The 23,336-nt window shown below is 46.8% G+C and overlaps 1 protein-coding gene across 4 annotated transcripts in view; it reads right to left on the bottom strand.

Moving 5' to 3' along the window:
* The window catches only part of LOC147243474 (filamin-A-interacting protein 1-like), a 29,476-nt gene extending 6,417 nt beyond the window's left edge, over window positions 1-23,059 (bottom strand). Inside the window, exons 1-7 of one of the 4 annotated variants that reach the window (XM_086189101.1) lie at window positions 22,390-23,059; window positions 21,644-21,740; window positions 20,747-21,556; window positions 16,028-16,240; window positions 10,506-10,679; window positions 6,833-7,011; window positions 2,283-4,986 (exon numbers count right to left, since the gene is read on the bottom strand). In XM_086189101.1, coding sequence (XP_086045227.1) covers window positions 2,283-4,986; window positions 6,833-7,011; window positions 10,506-10,679; window positions 16,028-16,234 — 3,264 coding nt within the window. In that variant the 5' untranslated portion in view covers window positions 16,235-16,240; window positions 20,747-21,556; window positions 21,644-21,740; window positions 22,390-23,059. Of the gene's footprint in view, window positions 1-2,282; window positions 4,987-6,095; window positions 6,179-6,832; window positions 7,012-10,505; window positions 10,680-16,027; window positions 16,241-20,746; window positions 21,557-21,643 lie in introns of those variants that run through there. The other 3 variants (XM_086189100.1, XM_086189102.1, XM_086189103.1) reach the window with 3 other exon arrangements.
* Between the last annotated feature and the right edge of the window lie 277 nt (window positions 23,060-23,336).

The raw sequence follows: 23,336 nt of genomic DNA, 5'->3' as shown, positions 1-23,336 counted from the left end.
TACTACTACTACCACTACTACTACCGTTAGTAGGGCTACCACACTTCACCACCACCACAACTAATGCTACTACTACTACCGTTAGTAGGGCTACTACACCTCACCACCACCACAACTACTGCCACTACTACTTCCACTACCGTTAGTAGGGCTAGTACACCTCTCCACCACCAAAACTACTGCCACTACTACTCTTACTACCATTAGTACGGCTACTACTACTACTACTGTTTAGGGAGGTTCTAGACCTGCTCTACTAGGAGGGAGGTTCTACTCCTGTTCTTCGGGGAGGGAGGTTCTACACCTGCTCTTCTGGGAGGGAGGTTCTACTCCTGTTCTTCGAGGAAGGAGGTTCTCGACCTGCTCTACCAGGAGGGAGGCAGGAGGGATGGATGGATGGATTTTGGACAAATACACACAACAACAAGGGTCCGCAGAAGACCACAAACCAGGAATGCTGTGGTTCAACATGCCCCCCCCCCCCACCCACCCAAGTGATTTTATGAAATGAGAATTTCAAGACCCCATGGTTGCTTTGATATACTTTGAATTTATTGTATCAATTGTTCTGCTCCATGTTCTGGTCTGGTATTTCTGTGGCCGGATCGAGCCACCCGGCCCAGCCCCGGCCCTCACCTTAACCTTCCCACATGTTAGAGGCCATAATGTTGCTTATTTGGAGATGTTTCAGAAAGCAGATTCAGTGCAACTTGTGATATGTTTACCCTGAAATGAGAGAAAATCCAAGTTTTCTGTTTCAAAAAAGTTAATGTAAACATGAGGAAGAGGAGTAACTCCCGCATCTGTAGCAAAGAGAGGAAACATAAGCTCAAGTGTCAGTTACCATGGTAACTGAGTGTCTGATGCCCACCTGGACAGAAGCCTCAAGTTTATCTCTGTCTCCTACCTCATAAAGAGCCACAAATGCTGCTTCATTACCTTATTCATTCATTCATTCATTTAGTCTGAGTGGCAAGCATTTTTGTAGAGTTTTGTCATCTGTATGAATAAATTTCAAGTTGGTTTAAGGTTAATTAGGCAACTATTTAAATGCACTTTTCTATATATGTCTTGTCCGCGTGTTGAGATGAAGTGGCTGCATTTCAAGACATAAATTAAAATTTTCAGGTCAGATGATGTGTGTTTTTCTTCAGTCTATTATATAACCATAATTAATCTGTCCTCATAGCACCAACATCAAAGCTACAGTACTGTACACTCAAATAGCCACCAAGTTACATTTGTTTGTTTAATACACTAAAAATGATCGTTTTATTTCCTTTCAAGTTGCACCTACAAGGAAACAAAGTAGCTTCAACACTGATCCACTGGTTTCACTGGTAATAAATAAGAGTGATTAAAACTGAGACAACATGAATGCAAAATTTCAAAGTTACATGCTAACTGCCACCAAACTGTTAAACTCCTCACTGGAGGTGGGGAGGGCCAACAGAAGGATTGTAGGAGAGGGCTGAGCACCAATAACCTGCCCCGATAACAACTGGACACTCATGTGCAGCACAAGAGAATGAATATTATTGTTATTATTACTATTATTATTATTATATCATCATTGTTGTTATTACTGCTGCTATTATTACTATTATTATATTATATTATTATATGATATCATCATTATTATTGTTATAATAATAATAGAATTATTATTATTCGTGTTACTATGCACATATACAAAATCACATTCAGGTACACACAGGCACACACACACACGTGTGTGCGTGTGTGCGTGTGTGTGTGTGTGTGTGTGTATATATATATATATATATATATAGTCTTCTTTTCTATTTTTCTACACAGTTTTATTTATGTCTATTCTTTTTACCTTTATGGTAACAGTGCTGTGACTGTGTAGGAGATTGCAATTTCCCTGGCGGAACGTCCAAAAGGGATTAATAAAGTAATCCGTCTGTCTGTCTGTCTGTCTGTCTGTCTGTCTAACTCCAGCAGCAGTTCTCTCTTGTTCCTTTGCTCCTGCAGCCAAAGCACTTTTTTTTTTCCAATTCAGACTTACGGTTGATTGAACGTCCCTTATGAAATGGGCCCCTGGTCCTCAGACGGGTCACTTCTCGTTGAGCAACATGTTAATGAGGGTCATTCTGTGATTCTGATCAGCTGTTCAGATTTATACCTGGTGAGGGCGCTATGTAGTGACCTAATTTCATTGTGAAATATTTCAGAGCAACTGCAATGTAAAAGATAAAACATTGTTGAGTGTGAAAAAAGGTGAAGGTCCTCAAATACAAAACGTTGAAGACTCTCACCACTGACTGTGTCAGACGGGTTGTTGCCGAGCTGATGGGTGTGATGGTTAAGCTGCTCGTCATTTTGCTGGGTGTGGTCTGTCCTGCTGAGTGCTGTCGTGGTGAGCGTGGGATAGTCACAGTAGCCATTTCTTTGCTACCTGAGCTTGTACGGACTGGACAGGCACCACCCTCACTGGGTCTCTTGAACTGTGAACCCAGCTGGATGTGGATCTTGTTGTCCTCTGTGGTGATGATGTTGCTGTTGTACTTCCTTATAGCTTGCTTCTCAGCACTCATGGTAACTACCGGCTGGCCTGAGGTGGTTGCTTCGTAAGGCTCTGGTGAGGCACATGCCTCAGCCACTGGAGTGGTGCTGACTGTGATGATGGACACTGGCGACTGCAGGCAGTCTGAGTTTCTGCTATTGTTCACGTGCATATTTTTGGCCCTGGAAATGGTGGTAATCATCACCGGAGACTTAGCACGGTTGAGGCCTCCTGCTACGTCACAGGCTTTGGTCAGCACAGCAGCTTTGGGGACGACGGTGATTCGAGGTTTCTGAAGACCAAGGGTCGGAATGATTGTGGTGCTGGAGAAAAACTCATCTGCTCGTGGTCTGGTGATCTCCAAGGTGGCGGTGCTGTTCTTGTGATGGGGTGTCACACGGATGCGTAGGGGCTGACCTGGCATTTGAGGTGCGGTCATGTCAGATGGAAGAAAAGGCGTCCTCTCAGGAGCAGTCTGTGTGTGTGTGTTGGCCTCTTTCTTTTTTATCCAGGGTGTCCAGGATTTCCTTTCTCCAAGCTCTGCCAATGCTGGAGGGTATCGCTCCAGCACTGCCGGCCTCTTCAGACTCTGCTGTCTGAGATTGCTCATTAGATGGTTCTCCTCCAGAACTGATTTACGGATGAAGCCCGCTGTTGTGTCATCGTCAACAGGCTCGCTTGGTAACGCGTCTGTCTGCACGGCTGTGGAGGTCTGCAGTACATCAACCATCCTCCTGCCATTCATGCTGGGTCTCAGGGCGCGACTGTAGCGCCTGGTGGCCTCCAGCTCTGTACTGAGGTTGGCCACCTCTTTACTTAGGCTCCTCCTTTTGTCTTCCTCCCCCATGAATCTCTGCTGGAGGAGCGAGTAGTGTGCCTGCAGCTGGGCCAGCTGGTCCTCCTTGTTCATCAGGTCATGGATCTTCTCCTTCAGCGCCTGGACATCCACCTGAAGCTCTCGGCTTTTAGCTTCCTCCATCTTGCAGCGAATCCTCAGCTCAGCCTCTGGACTCATGAGCTCACCCTTCTCGATGGCTTTGTTCCGATTGTTGCCGATCTGACTCTTCATTTCATCCAGTAGCTTGGAGAGAGCATTGGACTTGTCCTGCTCCGTCTGGAATTTTTGCTCCAGAAGGTCATACTCATCTTCTGTTTTCATCAGATCTCCTTCCACCACCTCCAGCTGCTGGAGTCGGCTCTTCAACCTTGCAATTTCTCGCATGAGCTCTTGGACTTTGTTGTCCTCTTGGTTTGTCCTCTTTCTCTCAGCCTCCTCTAATCCTTCCATTCTTACTTTCATTACGCTCAGTGTCGTATTCAGCTCCTGGCACATTTTCTCCTCACGTGCAAGTTTGTTCTTCAAGTCATCATTCTCATCCATCAAACTTGTAAGTTTGACCCCCATCTCAGACTTAAGTTTCAGGAGCTTTTTGCTCTCCTCAATCAACTTCTCGGTGACTTCTGTCACCTTGCATTCCTCTGCTTTAAACTTCCGATTTAAATCACCACTTTTCAGCTCTTCCTGTTTGAGTCTCTCTGCCATGTTTTTCTGTTCATTAACCAAAATAACTGTGAAGGATTTGAGCTTCATCAAATCATCTTTGAGGACCATCTCTACCATTTCAAACTTGGACTCGAAGGACTCAAGTTCTTTCAGTCGAGTTTTCAGCCTCTCCAGCTCACCAGACAAATCTGTCACCCCACGTTTTTCCATCTCCAGCTTAGTATGCAGCTGAGAGCACTCAGCTTTACTCCGGCTGAATGCTCCCTCCAGTTTCTCCAGCTCCTCCATGCGTTGGTGCAGCTGGTCCAGTTCCAGCCTCAACTCCTGGCTTTGGTCCTCCTCACCTGCCAGCCTCTTCCTTAGGTCCCGGCACTGATTCTCTGTTTTAGTGATCTCCTCATCCTTGTCCTCCATCTCCAGAACTCTCTTCCGCAGGTTTTCCAGTTCAGCCACGAGGGAGGAGCTGCCACACTCACCTTTGCTGATCTTGTCCCTCAGCTGCTGCAGGTCCTCGTCAGATCTTTGCAGCTGCTTGTTGCGCTCCTCCAGCTCCTCCATCTTGTTGGTGAGTGTGGCCAGCTTCAGTCTGAGCTGCCTGTTTTGGGACTCCTGCTCAGCCAGTTTAGCTGTCATCCCCTCATACTCATGGCTACACTTGGTGGCTCTTTGCTCTAGCTCTGCCTCCAGCTTCAGGAACTTCTGGCTGTTTCCCTTGGCAGCAGTGGTGACTGCTGCCAGTCGCTGCTCCTTCTCCTGCATCGTCTGACTCAGGTCCTGGACTGTCTGGCTTTGTTGGTCAATCTTCTTGAGGTGCAGCTGCCGCTCATCCAATAGCATTAGGGTGAAGGACTTGAGCTTCAGCAGCTCTGCTCGGACCTTCTCCAGCCGCCTGCTGTGATCTTTGTCCCTGTGAGCCTGGTAGGCTTTCTCCTGCTCCAGCAGCTGTTTCAGTCTATGACACAGAAACAAGAGCGTGTAAGTACCAAACTTATTTCCACTGTTCGCCTGCAAGTTTTTTTACATCTCAGTGTTCAGACAAAGACCTCCAAGGAGGTAAGTAGTGACAAACTGTAGCTGAGGGCTCTATGATTGTGTCTATTATCAGACCTGCTGCCTGCCCCTAATAAGACAGCCTGCCTGTGTAATTTTTACAATTCAGAGCATCACTGATGGATAATGTCGCCCTCAGGCTTTTACAATCTGATATACTTGCAAATTGATTACTGCATCATCAGCTGGTCATAGAATTATACTTCAACTCCAAAACTTGATTCAGTAGTTCCTGGACAGGAAACCTTCCTCCTAACCTCACTGCAGCATCCTTGATAAGCACAATTTTTAAAACTTTGCCATTTAAAAAAAAAACCTCAAATCCGCTTGCTTCATTTATAAAGTCTTCGACAACTTTGCACTCTCACCACTGAATGAGTTTTTTTCAAAAAGAAGTCAATCAGTGGCTCTTCTTTCCCAGTTACCAGAGCCGCTGATAGAGACGGATGTCTTTCTCTCAAAATGACTCATCATTTCAAGGTTGAACACTCAGTGAGGCAGGACTCATGTTTGGTTCCTGTTAAGAGGCAGCTAAAGTGCTGGTTAGGGTAAATCAAACTTGTGATCATGTATAATCTTTGAAATTGCGTACAGGGCGCCTAAGTGCAATCGATCAATGTGCAATTCAACCAAATCTATTCTACAAAGCAGATTCATTGACATCAAGACAGGGGCCGTCTGACATCGACCTACCAAACCCCAATCACCTGATGAAGTTCATCCAGCTGCCAGGATGTAGTTAACATCAAGTGGGTGAGTCAAGGTTTAGTTGGTTGATGTTTGCCTCATCCAAGTAGATGAGTCCTCTTCATATGACCCAGTGACCCAAGTTCATTAACATCTTTGACCCAGACAGTCTAAAGTCAGCACTGAGTTGTGACATGGCCAGTTGACGAACCTCTGAGGATCTGAGAGGAAGACTTCAAAAGGATCTCAAAGGATGAGAAACACTGCGGGGGCGCTCTGGTACTTTGTTAGGGGTTCTGTCTGAGTCATGTGACCCGGAGGTACCTGTGTGGCGGCCATGATGGGAGCTGCTGGAACTCTAGAACTCTCAGGAAGGAGCTCCAGCTTCTTCTGTTAGCTCCTCTAGCATTGATACACAGGAGTATCTTCCTAACAGGACAGGAGACGATGCCGTCCCACAATTCTTTGCTGCAGCAGCTCTGACAGTGAGGCACCACTCAGCTGTTCACAACAACAACCAATCAACACCATCATCAGATACAATTGAACCTCCAGGGGAAGATTTGTTCCTCCAGTTTGATAAAGTCCACAGTTAAAATTTCAAATGGTTCAGATGGAACCATGACAATAACAAAGACAAATAAATAATAAATATTAAACAAAAATGTCTATCAACAACTAGAAAAGTCATCCCAATGACCCCGTGTCATGATAGATGAGGAAACTTTTATTTCCATTTTCATCTTCAACCAACTTGAGTTCTCTCATCTGGTTTGGTTATGTGATGGTTGTCATACCAACAAACCTCACTGCATCCAATCAGATCTCTCTGGGATGACATCACCCTCCCAGCAGCATGACACCACCTGCAGTCCATCTGCATGCTGAGGGTAGTCAAGTGGACTGTGATTTTTCTCCAATTCTTTTCTATTCTTGCGTCATTTAGAACATGAAATTTCTAAACCTCTGCTACAGAAACAGGATAAAATATGTGACTTTGATAAAGTAGCAATACTTTATAGTCTCTCCTGACAGTGCCCACCTCTAACTGACTCATTCACCTCTCTCTCTCCTGCTCCAGAAGGTTGGTGAAGTCGTCGCTCTTGTGCATGAAGTCAGCATGTTTGCGTTTCTCATTGTCCAGCTCCACAACGGTGCGTCGGTGGCATTTCTCAGCGAGTAGCAGCTGCTCCAACATGCGTCTGTACGTCTCCTTCTGTTTGTCCTCCAGACGGTCCAACTGGAACAACACGTCTGCGTTAGCTCATTAGCATGATGTCAGGGGACCTGTAGTTAAACATGTTGTCTGGCGTTGCATTAGTTCATCAGCATGTCAGCAGATGTTTCATGAGCTCATTAGCATGGTAGCTGCAATTTTATAAGCACATTAGCATGATGTCTGGCAGATATTTGCTAGAGTTTTTTTAGCCTGATTCAGAAGGTCTGATGATGTCAGTCTGGACTCCAGGCTAATAAATCATGGTCCGAATCGGAATCAGAATCAGCTCCTGCCCGGTGCCTCAGGTCAGCTGACCAGCTGCTCCTGGAGGTACCAAGGTCTAAGCGGAAGCTCAGAGGAGACAGAGCTTTTTCTGTTGCTGCTCCCACTTTGTGAAATGACCTCCCTCTCCACATTAGACGAGCTGAAGGTTCTTCAGGCGAAGACCCTCTCATGTTTGCTCAGCAGATCAACACATCAGCAGCACTAAAAACACTACAAACACCCACTAAACAGTGTCCCAGCCCCCCCCCCCCCGCCCCAACACCCATGAGGCAGCTGGGCCAGACGGCCTGGAGCCGGTTTTCACATCCACACCATTCAAAACCTGGTCCTGGACTGTTCTTGCTGTCAATGAGCGCCCAATATGAGCATAATCTAATTTCACCCCTGAACATGCATGAAATTTGCAGAAATTCGGCACACTTGTCCAGTCTGGCAAAACACTCACTAATCTAAAAAAAAAAAAAAACACCACAAAAGTCTATAGCGCCACCTAGGGAGACACACAACTACAAGATAATTTTTTTTATAATTTGGAGCGCTATAACTCCTCCCACGAATGTCCCACAAACATGGGACCAACACCGTTGGACTCGTCTCATCAAGACGAACAATTCCTACACTCTGACCCCTCACCTGTCTACAACAGAATGTGCACAAATTGGACAAAACTTTCAAAATGAAGACTTTTTTTACTCCCCCAACAAAATCTATCTCCTCCTAGGGCATTCATGGTATCGCTTCCTGTCAAAGTGGGGGAGACACGTTTCAGCTTCCAATGGAAGTCTATGGGGAGACGGTGTCCTCTCAGGTACATACTGTCAAACAAACGCTTCTCACGTCTACACCATCCATCCCACAGCTCTACCAACCACACCACTGCATTCCTGACAAAAACCCCTCCAAGAACATGGTGTTCTGTGTCCCTCTGGACCAGCGTATGCCGACTTCTTCCTCTTGTCCCACTCCAGTCCTGGTGCTCCTCCTCTCTCTCCACTCTAGCACAGATCAGAGACAGAGCAGTGGGGAGGGGTTCTTAAAGGGCCAGCTCTCAGCTCTGCTCTCACTCTAGCACAGATCAAAGACAGAGCAGTGGGGGAGGGGTTCTTAAAGGGCCAGCTCTCAGCTCTGCTCTCACTCTAGCACAGATCAAAGACAGAGCAGTGGGGAGGGGTTCTTAAAGGGCCAGCTCTCAGCTCTGCTCTCACTCTAGCTCAGATCAGAGACAGAGCAGTGAGGGAGGGGTTCTTAAAGGGCCAGCTCTCAGCTCTGCTCTCACTCTAGCACAGATCAAAGACAGAGCAGTGGGGAGGGGTTCTTAAAGGGCCAGCTCTCAGCTCTGCTCTCCACTCTAGCTCAGATCAGAGACAGAGCAGTGGGGAGGGGTTCTTAAAGGGCCAGCTCTCAGCTCTGCTCTCTCTCTAGCACAGATCAAAGACAGAGCAGTGGGGGAGGGGTTCTTAAAGGGCCAGCTCTCAGCTCTGCTCTCCACTCTAGCACAGATCAGAGACAGAGCAGTGGGGGAGGGGTTCTTAAAGGGCCAGCTCTCAGCTCTGCTCTCACTCTAGCACAGATCAAAGACAGAGCAGTGGGGGAGGGGTTCTTAAAGGGCCAGCTCTCAGCTCTGCTCTCACTCTAGCACAGATCAGAGACAGAGCAGTGGGGGAGGGGTTCTTAAAGGGCCAGCTCTCAGCTCTGCTCTCACTCTAGCACAGATCAGAGACAGAGCAGTGGGGGAGGGGTTCTTAAAGGGCCAGCTCTCAGCTCTGCTCTCCACTCTCGCACAGATCAGAGACAGAGCAGTGGGGGAGGGGTTCTTAAAGGGCCAGCTCTCAGCTCTGCTCTCACTCTAGCACAGATCAAAGACAGAGCAGTGGGGGAGGGGTTCTTAAAGGGCCAGCTCTCAGCTCTGCTCTCACTCTCTGATCAGACTCAGGCTTCTAACTCCTCAACTACAAGGCCTCCACACTGGACCAGGACACCCTGGGGTTCAGGCCAGGGCTCAGGCCCTCACAACGCTGCTTGTTAGGTCTTCGCCTGAAGGTACTTCAGGCGAAGACCCTATTATGTTTTTTCTTTTATTGTTTTATTACTATTTATTGATGTGCTTATGTTTTTATGTTATGTACAGCACTTTGTGTCAGCTGTGGTTGTATTTAAAAGTGCTCTATAACTAAAGTTTGAGTTTGAGTGTATTGGCCAAGTTTTTAGCACAAACAAGGAATTTGACCCCGGTACACTAAGCTCTCTTGAAAACAAAGTTATACAGAGGTTTATACAGAATAAAGATAATAGAATAAGATAAAATAAAAATAAAGATGTCAGAACAATATATACAAGCCAACCTATGTACAACATATAAATAGTGGACTGTCCGAGCGAGGTGGTGCAACTGTGCATAAGAGGTGTTCTTAGTGTCGTGGTTCTTCAGACTCTCTGTGACTGTTAAGAGTTCATCAGAGCGACAGCCTGGGGAAAGAAACTGTCCCTGTGTTGGCTGGTTTTGGCGAACAGTGCTGTCCTGCCAGGGAGGAGGAGCTTGAACAGTCTGTGTCCGGAACGCCAGGGGTCAGCAGAGATGTTGGCTGCCCATTTCCTGACCCTGGACCGGTACAAGTCCTGGATGGAGGGAAGGTCAGCACCGATGATCCTCTCTGCAGACCTGATTGTCCTTTGCAGTCTGGACCTGTCCTTTTTAGAGGCTGATCCAAACCAGGCAGTGGTTATAAGTAATAACTCAACAAAGACACTTCTGGTGGAGATGACCTCCAAAATAAAAGTATACATGGTTGCTATCAATCAGTCTGGTGCTGCAGCCTTTAAAATGTCAAGAATTAAAAATTTTAATTTTCCTTTTTAATGTAACTTTTCTACATTTGACTGTAAAGACCAAACCTCAAGTTTCAGTCGCTCAAACAGCACGTCTCATTTTGTTGCCTGTTCAGCCTCTGAGTTGTGTCCATCTGCAAGGGACTGTCATACATTTACTGTGCTAACATTAGCGGTTAACAGCATGACATGAAGCCGCTTTATTCAGCTTTTCTACCATCTGTTTTAGATAGATTGACCTTATGCTATAGCTTGAATTTCTAACATTACAACCTTTGTTTAACCAAATATGAGGATCTAATAGCCTCGATGGCCTTGCGGGACGTCTGTGGTGATGTCTCTGAAGCATTACTGCTCATTGGAGGAACATGTGAAATGGCTGAAAGTGTTGATGGTCGGTTCACCTCGGCAATGGGCATCTCATACACATCATCTGTACAGCGGTTGACATGGGTCAGCAGGCTGTCTCTCTGCAGGGCCTGAAGGGGTTTAATGGGAACAGCAGAGCCGTAATGAGCCTCCAGTGTCTCAGGTCCCGTTTTCTGGGACTTCAGCAGGCTGATGACATCCTCTCTGGCCTGATGACACACAACACACAAAGACGTTTTTAAGGACTTGGGGACTCCCTGACTCGAACTATTGAAACCATAAGGAAGACAGCCATCTTAAACTCTCCCACACCTCAGGACCCCAGGACACTCAAGATCAATGTACAAAAATAAGAAAAACAATACATCAAATATTGATGGGAACAGTGCGGCTGAAGGCCCTCAAACCCCCTGGTGATCAAGTGAGCGGGGGGAGGATAAATTGGGCGGAGGAGGAAGACTAGAGAGCACAAGCAAACCCCCTCTCTCATAACTGTCGGGATTCTACTGATGTTAGAGTGGGTCTTTGTGAATATAGAGGGAGTTCTAGTGACATCAGGGGCCGCCAGTAACATTATGGGGGAGAAGATTAGAGAAAAGCTGAAAAGTGGGAATATAAAATATTATTCATTTGTAACAGAGAAACAGAAACAACTGTATACATAGGCATCTAGCAAAGCACTAACAGTCCAGGGTGTGTTTAGATGTGAAATCAAAATAGGAGACAGGATTGGTCAAGCTGAGTTCCTGGTGGTGAAGGGAATTGGTATGCCACTCTTAGGTAGAAAGACAGCCATTGAACTAGGCATCCTAAAAGTAGGGGAGTGTCGCAACTGCAAAGGATATATAGGAAACATTTTAACAGTACCCACAAGTGTTTGGAAAAGTGGGATGGTTAAACACGAAACAGATAAGTCCATAGATCCAGAGGTAAAGCCAGCAGCTCAGCCACTGAGGAGAATACCATATCCCTTAAGAGAGGCTGTAGAAAATAAAAGAAATGATTTGGCAGACAGGCGCCACGGTGGAGCAGTGGTCCTCACTGTGGCCCCCCAGCAAGAAGGTTGTGGGTGGAGCCGAGGCTGCAGCACGGGGTCTTTCCATGTTCTCCCTGTTCCTGCTGGGTTCTCTCTGGTACTCCAGCTTCCTCCACAGTCCAAAGACATCAAGAGGGACCAGGTTAATCCAGACTCTAAATTGACCGTAGGCGTGGCTGGGAGAGCCAATGGTTGTCTGTCTCTATGTGTTGGCCCTGCCATGGACTGGTGACCTGTCCAGGGGGAAGGCTGCTGGGATAGGCTCCACCCCCACCACCCTGAACAGGAGAAGAGGTGGAACATGGATGGAGGGATGATGGATGGATGGATGGATGGATGGATGGATGGATGGATGGATGGATGGATTTGGTAGACATGTCAATAGTCGAGAAAGTCAATAGGCCCACCCTGTGGGTTAACCCTGTACTGGTAATACTTAAACCAGGCAGTGATATCACAATGTATAGACAAAAGGAGAGCCAATGAGGCTATAGTCTGTGAACCCAAACCCTACAGTGGATTAAATACTCCTGGACATGAACGGTTCCATGATATTCGGTAAGCTAGATCTAAAGTGGGGTTATCACCAGTTGGAATTAAAGAAGTGTCAAGAGAGATAACCACATTGGCAGTGCACAAAGGACTGGACAGATATAAAAGACTGGTGTTTGAGCTATCATCAGCAAGTGAACAATTCCAGCACGAGATAGCAAATGCACTGGCTGGGATCGAGGGAGTCCAGAACATCTCAGATGACGTGATCGTGCATGCACCAGACCAGCAGACACATGGCGAGCGCCTGCACGAGGTCATGAGGAGGCTCTCAGAGTGTGGACGGACACTCAACACTGAGAAATGTCAGTTCAACATGAACAAGCTCATCTTCATGCATATTCTTCTGTCACAGAAAGGTATCAAATCAACAGAGGAGAGGGATTGTGCTGTGATGGAGACCAGAAAACCAGAGAGCGCCACAGAAGTGAAGTGTTTTTGGGGACTTGTGGGATATAGCTCCCATTTTATCCTGCAATTCGCCACTCTGTCAGAACCCCTGAGAATGGTGACAAAGAAGATGTACAGTTCACATTTTGGCCAGAACAGAGGTAGGCATTCCAAGCCCTTAAAATGAGCTGGCCAGAGCAGGCACACTCGCCTGTTTTGATAAGACTGCAGTCACCAAGGTGAGAGCAGACACAAGCCCAGTTGGGGTGGGAGCGGTTCTGGTGCAAGAACAACAAGGAGAAAATGTACCAGTTGGTTACATCAGCCATAGTTTGACAGACTGTGAATGCAAGTATTCCCAAACAGAGAGGGAAGCGCTAGCCCTAGTCTGGGCATATGAAAGACTGCATGCTTACCTGTATGGCCAGAAGTTTGAGCTCATCACTGATCACAAGCCACTGGAGGCGATATATGGCCTGCACTCCAAACCGCCATTGAGCCACTCATTGAGTGCTGGGTCCTCTGGCTACAGCCACATAAATTCAAAGTGGTCCCTGTCCCTGGGAAATAAAACATTGCCAATCCCCTGTCAAGGGTGCTGGGGAAAAGGAAACACATGGATCAGAAGAATATGCGAGGTTTATAGCAGTAAATGCCACACCTGCAGCAATTACTACATGGGTAGGTGAAGAGGCATCAGCTACTGACCCAGAACTGAAGGACATCAGACAAACACTACAAGATGGACACTTTGTGAAATCACCATCATCCATGAACTCTGTACTGTAGGCTACCGAGTACTCAGAGGCACACACATAAGGCATGTCGGTTTTGGCTCCATGTCCACTGGCCCCAACGCTGTACTAACCAATACCATTTTGGTCCCTGCTCTGCTGGGGTTCCAAGATTGGGTAACTTACCCGTCACGTGGTCTACTTCCTATCATCCTGGCCTCGGTGGAATCCTGGTCATGGCTCGGTGAAGTCTCTTATTCTTTTCTTGGGGGTTCTGTTTCACCACTTGAAGCCTCGCCTGTCTGTCCTCCCTCACTTTTAGTTGAAGCAAAAACCCCTGATCAGCAGCAGGCGTCACGCCGCCTCCACGTCCTCCATTGTTGTTGTTGTGTCACACACAAATTACACCAGGGAACTCTCAGCTAGTGAGTCCAGCCACGCTGATGTGGTACCAGTTCTAGTGGAAATGCACCCATACCGGCCTGACCCCACCCCACCCAAGCCAAAGTGAGCCAGTGGAAACACGCCCATCGTGTTGCCAAAAGCTCTACAGGCTTGACAGCCAGGGACATTTGGAGATAGTGGGGACCAAACAACACCTTCGCACCCAGGTGTAGTGGCAGAGCATAGATAGAGCCGCGGAGCAACACATAAGGTTTTGTCATGGCTGTCAGACAATAGCGAGGCAAGACCACCTCAAGTCTACACGACTGCCCGAAGTTCCGTGGAGATATGTAGCAATAGACTTGTTAGCGCCACTTCCAACCAATCACTCCATACTTGTGGTAGTTGATTATTACAGTTAATATTATGAATATGATATCTGAACCTCCACAACCACAGACAAGGTCATCGGCGGCCTGGAGGTCATTTTTAGTAGACATGGCCTACCAGTGACATGTAAAAGTGACAATGGGCCCCAACGCAGGTCAGAAACCTGTGAGAAGTACTGTGCAGAGAATGGCATCACACATGTGAGGACGACACCAAAATGGGCCCAAGCCAATGGGGAAGTAGAGCAAAATGCTTCTATAATGAAGAGGATCAGGATCACACAGGTAGAAGGCCTCCACTGGAAAAAGGAACCCAGGAGGTACGTGACAATCTACCAGTGTTAAGCATGCCACAACAGGAAAGAGCCAAGCTGAGCTGCACTTCAAAAGGAAAATGAGGGGAAAACCCCCGTATGTGAGTGATCCCCGTGTGGCCGAGCTGGAGGTACGGGACAGAGGCTCCAAGCAGAAAGGAAAAGCAAAGCTGTATGTGGACAAGGCCAGGGGGCAAAGGACTCTGAGGTGAGCAAAGGGGAAGCCATACTTGTACATCAGAAGAAAGTCGAAAAGTTTACTATTCCTTTCAAACCCACACCACACACAGTAGTACACAAGGGAAATCAGGTGGTGGTAGAATCACCCATGGGTGTACAAACTGCTAGTAACACTACACAGGTCAAGAAATACAACAGAAGCAGACCTCAGGAGACATGCCCGGAAGTGAGGGGCACACAAAGAGCAGAGCCCATGATAGAATTTGAGAGGGAGACACAAAACAACCGAGTTGCCCAGCCCACCCTTCAAGACAACCTTGGGACCGAGGTGCAACTGAGTCGGCCCCAAAGGCTCAGGAAGCCTGAGGCAGACTGAAAGACGATGTAACAACCTGAGATTTAAGAAGTGGTTTGAATATGGAGTCAGGTGGCCAAAGTGGGAAAAAAAGATGTATTAAAAGAAAGTTAAAATGTAACAGGAATGTTATGGCTGGTTAAGAGGTTTTTGTATTGAATTAACAAAAAGATCTACATATGTTTAACTAAAAGTTTTTATCTAAGAAAAGGAGGGATGTCATGTATCGTTGGAAACTGTGTTGGTGATGACATCATGTTGTGGTGTTGTGCTGGGGACTGTTTTGGGGTCGCACATGAGTTGGCACGGGATAAAGAGCATGGAATTAACCTGCTGTGTCCTGTGAATTATTATAAGTAATGACTGAGATAAGGTCAGTAAATGGATATAACAATAGAGGCAGTTCTAATAAAGTTAGGGGGTTCCAGTGAAGATTGGGAGGTTATAGCCATGATAGAGTGGGTCCTAGTGATTTTCGAGTGGGTTCTAGTGATGTTAGAGTGTGTTCTAGTGATGATTGTGGGGGTTCTAGTGACAAATATCCAACATTGATGGGGGGGAGGGGGGGGGGGGGCGGAGCAGCTGAAGGCCCCGAAACTGGAGCCGTATTTAGATAGAGTTTAGCCAATTCTAATCATGGGTGGCAAGTTTGCTATCAGTGCGAACGGGTTCTGGTGATGTTAGGGTTAAGGATCAGATAAAGAGGTTTCAAAAAACGAGAGGCAAAAGGTGAGGTCAAGAAACAAGCAAGATTCAATAACGCCAAGGCTGTGATTATGGCTATGAAAAAGGAGGGCTGGGACGTGAGTACAATACAACCAACGGGCAACAAGACAAGACACAAAGGGGGAATATAAGCTGTGCTATGGGGAGTGATGAACCACAGGTGTGGGAAACACAATCGTGGATCAGGTGCATGCAGACGGGGAGGGGGCAGGGCAGACAGGAACCTGAAACAAAGACAGGGGTGAGATCACAAAATAAAACAGGAAGACAAGACATAAAACATGAGGGAAACAATAAAATACTTAAAGACGGAGGGTCATGACATTAGCGATCAATTCAGCAACTGTGATTGTATCTCACTTCCTTGCTCCACTAGATTGAAACACCAAGGGGTGTAGCAAACAAATGTAGCATCATTAAGAATATTTTACTTGGTTCTGATGTCATCTTGGTTCAAAAATGTTTAAATGAGACAAAATGCAACATGTTCTGCCTACCTGGACTTCTCCCTCCATGATACCCAGCAGCTGAAGCAAGTCCTTCTTGGTCAGATTCAGTGGTGCTGGTTTCCTTGCTGACCTCCCGTCCCTCTCCTCCCGTTGGCCCTTCTTCCTCCTCTTCGTGTTTTCTTCTTCCTGCTTGACAAGACCTTTAGGAGGCTGGATGTCCTCTTGACCCTCTGTGGTGACGTTCCTGGATCGCATTTTTATCTGGATCAAGGGACAAGATGAAACAGATCCCTCTTCAGGTCACACAGGGGTCATAACAGCAAGATGCGACACCAGCTGACGTGATGGCTGCAGAGTAATCTGTCAGAAGCTTCAAAACATCAAAATGTAGTTGTCAGAAGGCTGCAACTCTTGCTTTAAATGAACACAAACAATGGTGTCACTGTCAGCTGTGTGTGGGGGGGGGGGCTTCCAAGCAAGGTGGCAGGGTGAAGGGTTATCGCAGGAGTCTGTGAATCCTGGCATCAGCAACCATTGTACTCCTACAACTATTAATAGATGTTCGAGGGGAACCACTTGACCACGGAATGCTGGTCTGCCACTGGGAGGCCTGAGAGGCTGGTTCAATAAAGCCCTGACAAGTGGAGGATCAGAAGTGACAGGAGATGCTCACCTGGAAGGTAATAAAGTTAAGAAACTTTCAGATCAGCTGCGACTGTTTTTTTTCTGTTTTTATTTTGTCTCCAACAATTTTTGAATTTCAGCTAAGCTAACAGTAATGAGGTCATATAACACAGCTGAGGAGTGGAGGACTTCAGAAAATTGACATGTTCCTTTAGCTGCTAGGTGTCCAACATCCATCCATCCAGTCATTTTCTATACTGCTTGTCTGTCAAGGGTCACAGGGGGTGGAGCCTATCCCAGCTGATATTAGGCAAAAGGCGGGGTTCACCCTGGACCGTCGTGGGGCCATCAAGAGCAGTTAGGGTTCAGTATCTTGCACAAGGAAAGATGGACATGGTCACCTGGGGAAGTGGGGACCGAACCAGCCACCCTTCTGTTGCTAGACAGCCTCTCTACCTCTGAGCCATGGCGGCCCTGGGTGTCCAACAATTCCTGTCAAAACAAGTTAGTAGTTGAAACTTAAAAGGTGCCACTGGAGGGAGATGGCAGACTGCCTTTGGCCATCAGGGCAGCAGCCATGTTGAGATGATCCTTGATGTTTTAGCATCAGCTTTAGTCTTCTATATAAGCATGTTAATGTGCCAACATTTACCTGGCAACATGACGCTAACAACAGCATGTTAGAATACTAACATGCTGTTGTTAGCATTCTTACTTGCTAACATGGCTTATTTCCATTGACCTGCAAGAGGCGCCAGTGATGGCAGGGTTCATCTGTTGGGAGAAGCGTGGATGTGGAGGAGATGATGGAGAACACTCGCTGCCGACATTCCTCCTCAGTGAGTCACTTGCTAAAAGTCTCGAGTGTCAGCCAGCCTGCAGCAGCTGTCACAGGTTTGATCCTCAGTTTCATCACATCTCCATAAATATTGCTCTCTCTCTCTGTCAAACACACACACACACACACACATACTTTGGGAGGCTATTTTGGATTTATTCATGATTGGGTGTTGTGAGAAATCTCAGCAGCATCGAGGGTTGTTGAACGCCGATACAGAAAACTCTACATTATATGAGCTGCCATGAATCCAATCCTTGATTGGCTGATAGGGACTCTGAGTGACTCCTAACAGCTGATGAGTGTGGGCATGGCCTGAATTAACTGCTGAGATGTGACCCGCAATTGGAGGTTTGTCAACGTACGCTGACATGGTCCCTCTGCTCTGTTGTTCTCCGTCTTGGATAATCAAATGTTGTCACAGATGCAACTTATGAGCCTTCTCCTTCTGTGACACGATTTTTGTCATTGTCACAAGAATCTCCTGCCGTTTGACCCACCTGCCTTCTGGTTGTATGTCATTTGGACTGGTGACCTGTCCAGGGGGAAGGCTGCTGGGATAGGCTCGACCCCCACAACCCTGAACAGGAGAAGAGGGGGAACATGGAGGGTTGGATGATGGAGGGATGATGGATGGACGGATTGACTCATCATGCCGTGATCTGCAGGAGAGTCACTGTTCCATCTATTTTCAGACAAAAACATGAGCTGCTTGTTCATCATCTGGGCCTATCAACATGCTCAGTAGTCGCCTCTGGATGCTGCTGCCTCACGTGTCCTGCAGAGCGTCATTCACATCAGACTATGAACCTCAAAATAGTGACACTAGGTCAGGTGTTGAGTGTCCCTCCAGGCTCGTGTTACCATGTTTAGTCCTCAGCACCACATCGGAAATAGATGCATCATAATCAGCACGTGTTTCTAAACCCAGATGGGAGATGGAGCATCTTCACATTTCTGACCAGAAGTTCAAAGAAACCAGTTCATGTTCGGAGACATCAGGCAATCTTGGAGGTTGAGTGTCGGCTGATGAGACCCAATCATAATTGTCTAGGGTTAGGGTTAGGGTTTAACCCTAACCCTAGATGAAATGTACTGAAATGATGTACTAGTTTAAGAAAATATTCATGTTTATTGTTTATTTTAATGTAAATAAAGCTGCCCCAATGTAGTCGACAACCATCAGCAATAACAAATATTTGTAGTTACAAATATGCATTTGTCAAGAACCAACAGGGTGAACTAACAGTGATGGATGACGCTAGGTGATGGATGACGCTAGGTGATGGATGATGCTAGGTGATGGATGATGCTAGGTGATTGATGACGCTAGGTGATGGATGATGCTAGGTGATTGATGACGCTAGGTGATGGATGACGCTAGGTGATGGATGATCCTAGGTGATGGATGATGCTAGGTGATGGATGATGCTAGGTGATTGATGATGCTAGGTGATGGATGACGCTAGGTGATGGATGATGCTAGGTGATGGATGATGCTAGGTGATTGATGATGCTAGGTGATGGATGACGCTAGGTGATGGATGACGCTAGGTGATGATGACGCTAGGTGATGGATGATGCTAGGTGATGGATGATCCTAGGTGATGGATGATGCTAGGTGATTGATGACGCTAGGTGATGGATGACGCTAGGTGATTGATGACGCTAGGTGATGGATGATGCTAGGTGATTGATGACCCTAGGTGATGGATGATGCTAGGTGATGGATGATGCTAGGTGATGGATGATGCTAGGTGATTGATGATGCTAGGTGATGGATGATGCTAGGTGATGGATGATGCTAGGTGATGGATGAAGCTAGGTGATTGATGACGCTAGGTGATGGATGACACTAGGTGATGGATGACGCTAGGTGATGGATGACGCTAGGTGATCGATGATGCTCGGTGATGGATGATGCTAGGTGATGGATGATGCTAGGTGATGGATGATGCTAGGTGATGGATGAAGCTAGGTGATGGATGACGCTAGGTGATCGATGATGCTAGGTGATGGATGATGCTAGGTGATGGATGATCCTAGGTGACTGATGATGCTAGGTGATGGATGATGCTAGGAGATGGATGATGCTAGGAGATGGATGATGCTAGGTGATGGATGACGCTAGGTGATGGATGATGCTAGGTGATGGATGATGCTAGGAGATCGATGATGCTAGGTGATTGATGATGCTAGGTGATGGATGACGCTAGGAGATCGATGATGCTAGGTGATCGATGATGCTAGGAGATCGATGATGCTAGGTGATGGATGATGCTAGGAGATTGATGATGCTAGGAGATCGATGATGCTAGGTGATGGATGATGCTAGGAGTTCGATGATGCTAGGAGATCGATGATGTTAGGTGATGGATGATGTTAGGTGATGGATGATGCTAGGTGATGGATGATGCTAGGAGTTCGATGATGCTAGGAGATCGATGATGTTAGGTGATGGATGATGTTAGGTGATGGATGATGCTAGGTGATGGATGATGCTAGGAGATTGATGATGGTAGATGATCAATGCTGCTACGTGAATGATTTTAGGTGACTGACCCTCTTAGGAGCAGCCCTGGACTCTTACAAAAGGTTCTGGATTCTTAGGAGCAGTCAGAAACTCTGGACAAGTCAAAACGATCCTGGACTCTTAGGTGGTAATGGACTCTGGACTCTTTGGTCCGATCCTGGATTTTTAGGAGCAGTCCTGGACTCTGGACTCCGGACTCTGGGCTCATATGCATGTTCCTGGACTCTTAGGAGCAGTCCTGGAGTCTGGACTTTTAGGAGTGGTCCTGGAGTCAGGACTTTTAGGAGCGGTCCTGGTACCTGGACTCGTAGGAGCCGTCCTGGAGTCTGGACTCTTAGGAGTAGTCCTGGACTCTTAGAGCAGTCCTGGAGTTTGGACTTTTAGGAGTGGTCCTGGAGTCTGGACTCTTAGGAGCAGTCCTGGAGTCTGGACTTTTAGGAGCGGTCCTGGAGTCTGGACTCTTAGGAGTGGTCCTGGAGTCTTCACAGGCTTCAGTGTAAAGTTCTTGTTGGTGTCACATCCAGCATGGTTGTTCCTTGGATGTTCATCAGCCAATGAAGCTACCGTGTGATTTGTAATCATAACAAACGACGTTTGAGTGACAGCCTGCAGGCTTGAGGAGGAGGTGAAATGGAGGCTTCAGGGTTAGGCTGCAAAAATGCCCGCTACCTTTCGACATTTACAGCTTGTTTTCCTGAATTCAACTTCAGATGTATTGACTATCATTAGTACTGTAAAATACATCAGCTGTCGGTGACATCAAACTTCTCACCTGCTTTTCCTTGCCGTGTTTCAGCTGTTCAGTCCACCTTCTCCTCCTCTCTTCGTCCTCCCAGCGTCTCCTTCTGTAGTCTCCTGATGATTTCAAGCCTTGTTCCTGAACTCTAACTGACTACTATTTATAACTAGAGCTCTCATCAGAGGTGCGGGGGGGAGTAGCAGCTGAACTACCAGACCACCAGACTCCTCCCACTGCCCCTCCTCGTCCTTGTCTGTTTGGCATTCCGGTGTTGAATGGTCACTGCTCCTTTGACTACCTAATTTGTTTCAGTTAATTTCTGAGTCCCAGTGCCAAATTTGAAGAAATGTCTTCAAGCTGAGCCTCCAGATGTGTCACCTCAACAAGGATGAGATGGAGGGACAGACAGAAGGCGGTGGATCAAAGACACTGATGGGGCTACAGTGCACTGATGTCATGATGATGTCATTCACGGAGAAACTGTTGGTGTTCATGAGAAATATTCAAACAACAAGTGTTTTTTACTTATTAACTTTAGGGCAGCCACGTAGCATAGCTTAGCTTAGCTTGGCATGAAGACTATTAGGAGGATGTAACAGTCTCTGCCTGAAGGTCAGCTGTTCCTGTAACCCACGGAGCTACATCAGTTCACTGCTAAGCCAAACACTCTTCCAACCCTCAGAAATGTTTTAAAATCCTCAAGTTTCAAATATGACACAAGGTCTTAGGTGAGGAATGTTTCTGAGAAACAACTCAGCCAATAAAAGTGGAGTTATTGAGAGCTTCAAGGTATCAGCTGCAGAGCTGACAGCGTGGAACGTGATGATGAAGAACTGGAATCTCCTGGCAGGGACGAGGAAAGGAAGTTAGGATGACCACAGTCAGATATGAACTGGATGAAATGATGAAAGTTACTGAATCGGTCCGTACAAATGAAGAAGGTTTTGCTGTCCACCAGCTGAGGGAGGAGACAGATGCTGGAGGATGCTGAAAAATGCTGAAGGTGCCTGGAGGACCCTGGAAAACACTGGAGAATGCTGGAGGACATTAAAGTACCCTGGAAAACACTGGAGGACCCTGTAGAACTCTATCAAACACTTTAGAACACTGGAGAACGCAAGAGGATCCTGAAGGACCCTGGAAAATGCTGGAGGATCATGGAGGATGCTGGAGGAACCTAGCAAATGCTAGAGGACCCTGGAAAACACTGGAGGACCCTGAGCAACATTGGAGAACGCTGGAGGTGCCTGGAGGACCCTGGAGGTGCTTGGGGAATGCTGTAGAATGCTGGAGGACAAGCCGGGGCTTGTAGAATTGTTCGCCATCACTGTAATTATGAACATCCTTGTGACCAAACCTTGTGTCTCACCATGATTCTGAATTCTACTGTCGAGACTGAACTTAACGCTCCGATCATTTAAACCAACTGACTGGATCAGATCGACATGGTAACCAGATGTTTCAGGGAGTCTAAGGACTTCAGACTGTCCAGCTGATTCGTCAAGTAAAGAGAAGTCACGTCATGATACCGACTTATGCCTTGTGTCGTTCAGGGAGCCATATCGCCATCTAGCGGTCATCGTTGTCATCTCAGGAATAAAGATTCACAAGCCCTCCATGACCATCTCTGTTAACGCCAACACAGATTTACAAACAAACATATTTCAAAATGTTACCTGTTTGTTTCGTTGCAGCCTTTACCTCATTTTTGTCTCGCTTTAGAACGTTTAATTTGATACGCTGTGTCTTTCCTGCAGAAACAGACCGGTCAGTATTTGTTGGTAGGAATCAAAAGTTCTCAGCAGGTTTGTGTGAAGGCTGTCAACGTTAAACCACAGCCAAACCGTAGAAGCTCACTTCCTAAAATAACTTTCAAAATAAAACCAAAACAGTTTTGTCAGCGCGGATGACTCAGCTTAATAGAAGTAATGACCGCTCTCGTCTGGTTAATTCAGCTCATGTTCCGATCTGGGCCAACACACACTGTTCCCGACATGTTGAAATCCTTCTTGTCGTGTGATCGAAGCACCGGCAGTCGCTGTAAACCGGAACAAACTTCCATCCATCCATTTTCTACGGCTTATCCTGTTGGGGGTCGCGGGGGGCGGAGCCTCTCCCAACCGATGAGGTCAATCCAAGCTGGTCGGAGTGACACCGCTGTCGCCCAGCGGTAAGATGGAGGACTCCGGTCCAAGGTTCCATCCGTCTTCAACCGCTGTGTAAAATTAAACCGTAAACATTCATTAAAGTGTTTGGATGTCCCCAACAGCTACAGCCGTAGTGTGCACTCAAATGTCTTCACATAAGAAGGAGACTCGTTGTCTTGCCCCCACCCCGCTGTCGCCACCTACCCACCAGTAGGGGCGCTGTGGTCAGGTTCCACTGGGTGGACAATACTGTTTTTATTGTATTCTAAATACATGCAGAAATTTTATGTCTGACACAAATTTAATGTCAGACGTGAAAATTCCGGCGGGTTTTGTATACGTCATTACTTAAATGGTACTTTAGAATATCTGTATGTATTTGATTACTTTGCCTTCCCATAACCTTCCTTCCACATTCATATCAAAATGTATTTACCTCACTTTCTGTTTTTCTACATTTGCGTAAAGCTGATGCC

This window comes from Aulostomus chinensis, chromosome 20 (genome assembly GCF_037954235.1).
Source record: "Aulostomus chinensis isolate RoL2024-O1b breed Wild chromosome 20, RoL_Achi_v1.0, whole genome shotgun sequence".
Classification (NCBI taxonomy): domain Eukaryota; kingdom Metazoa; phylum Chordata; class Actinopteri; order Syngnathiformes; family Aulostomidae; genus Aulostomus; species Aulostomus chinensis.
Note: the sequence above shows the minus strand (reverse complement) of the source record. Positions and strands in the feature narration are given on the sequence as shown.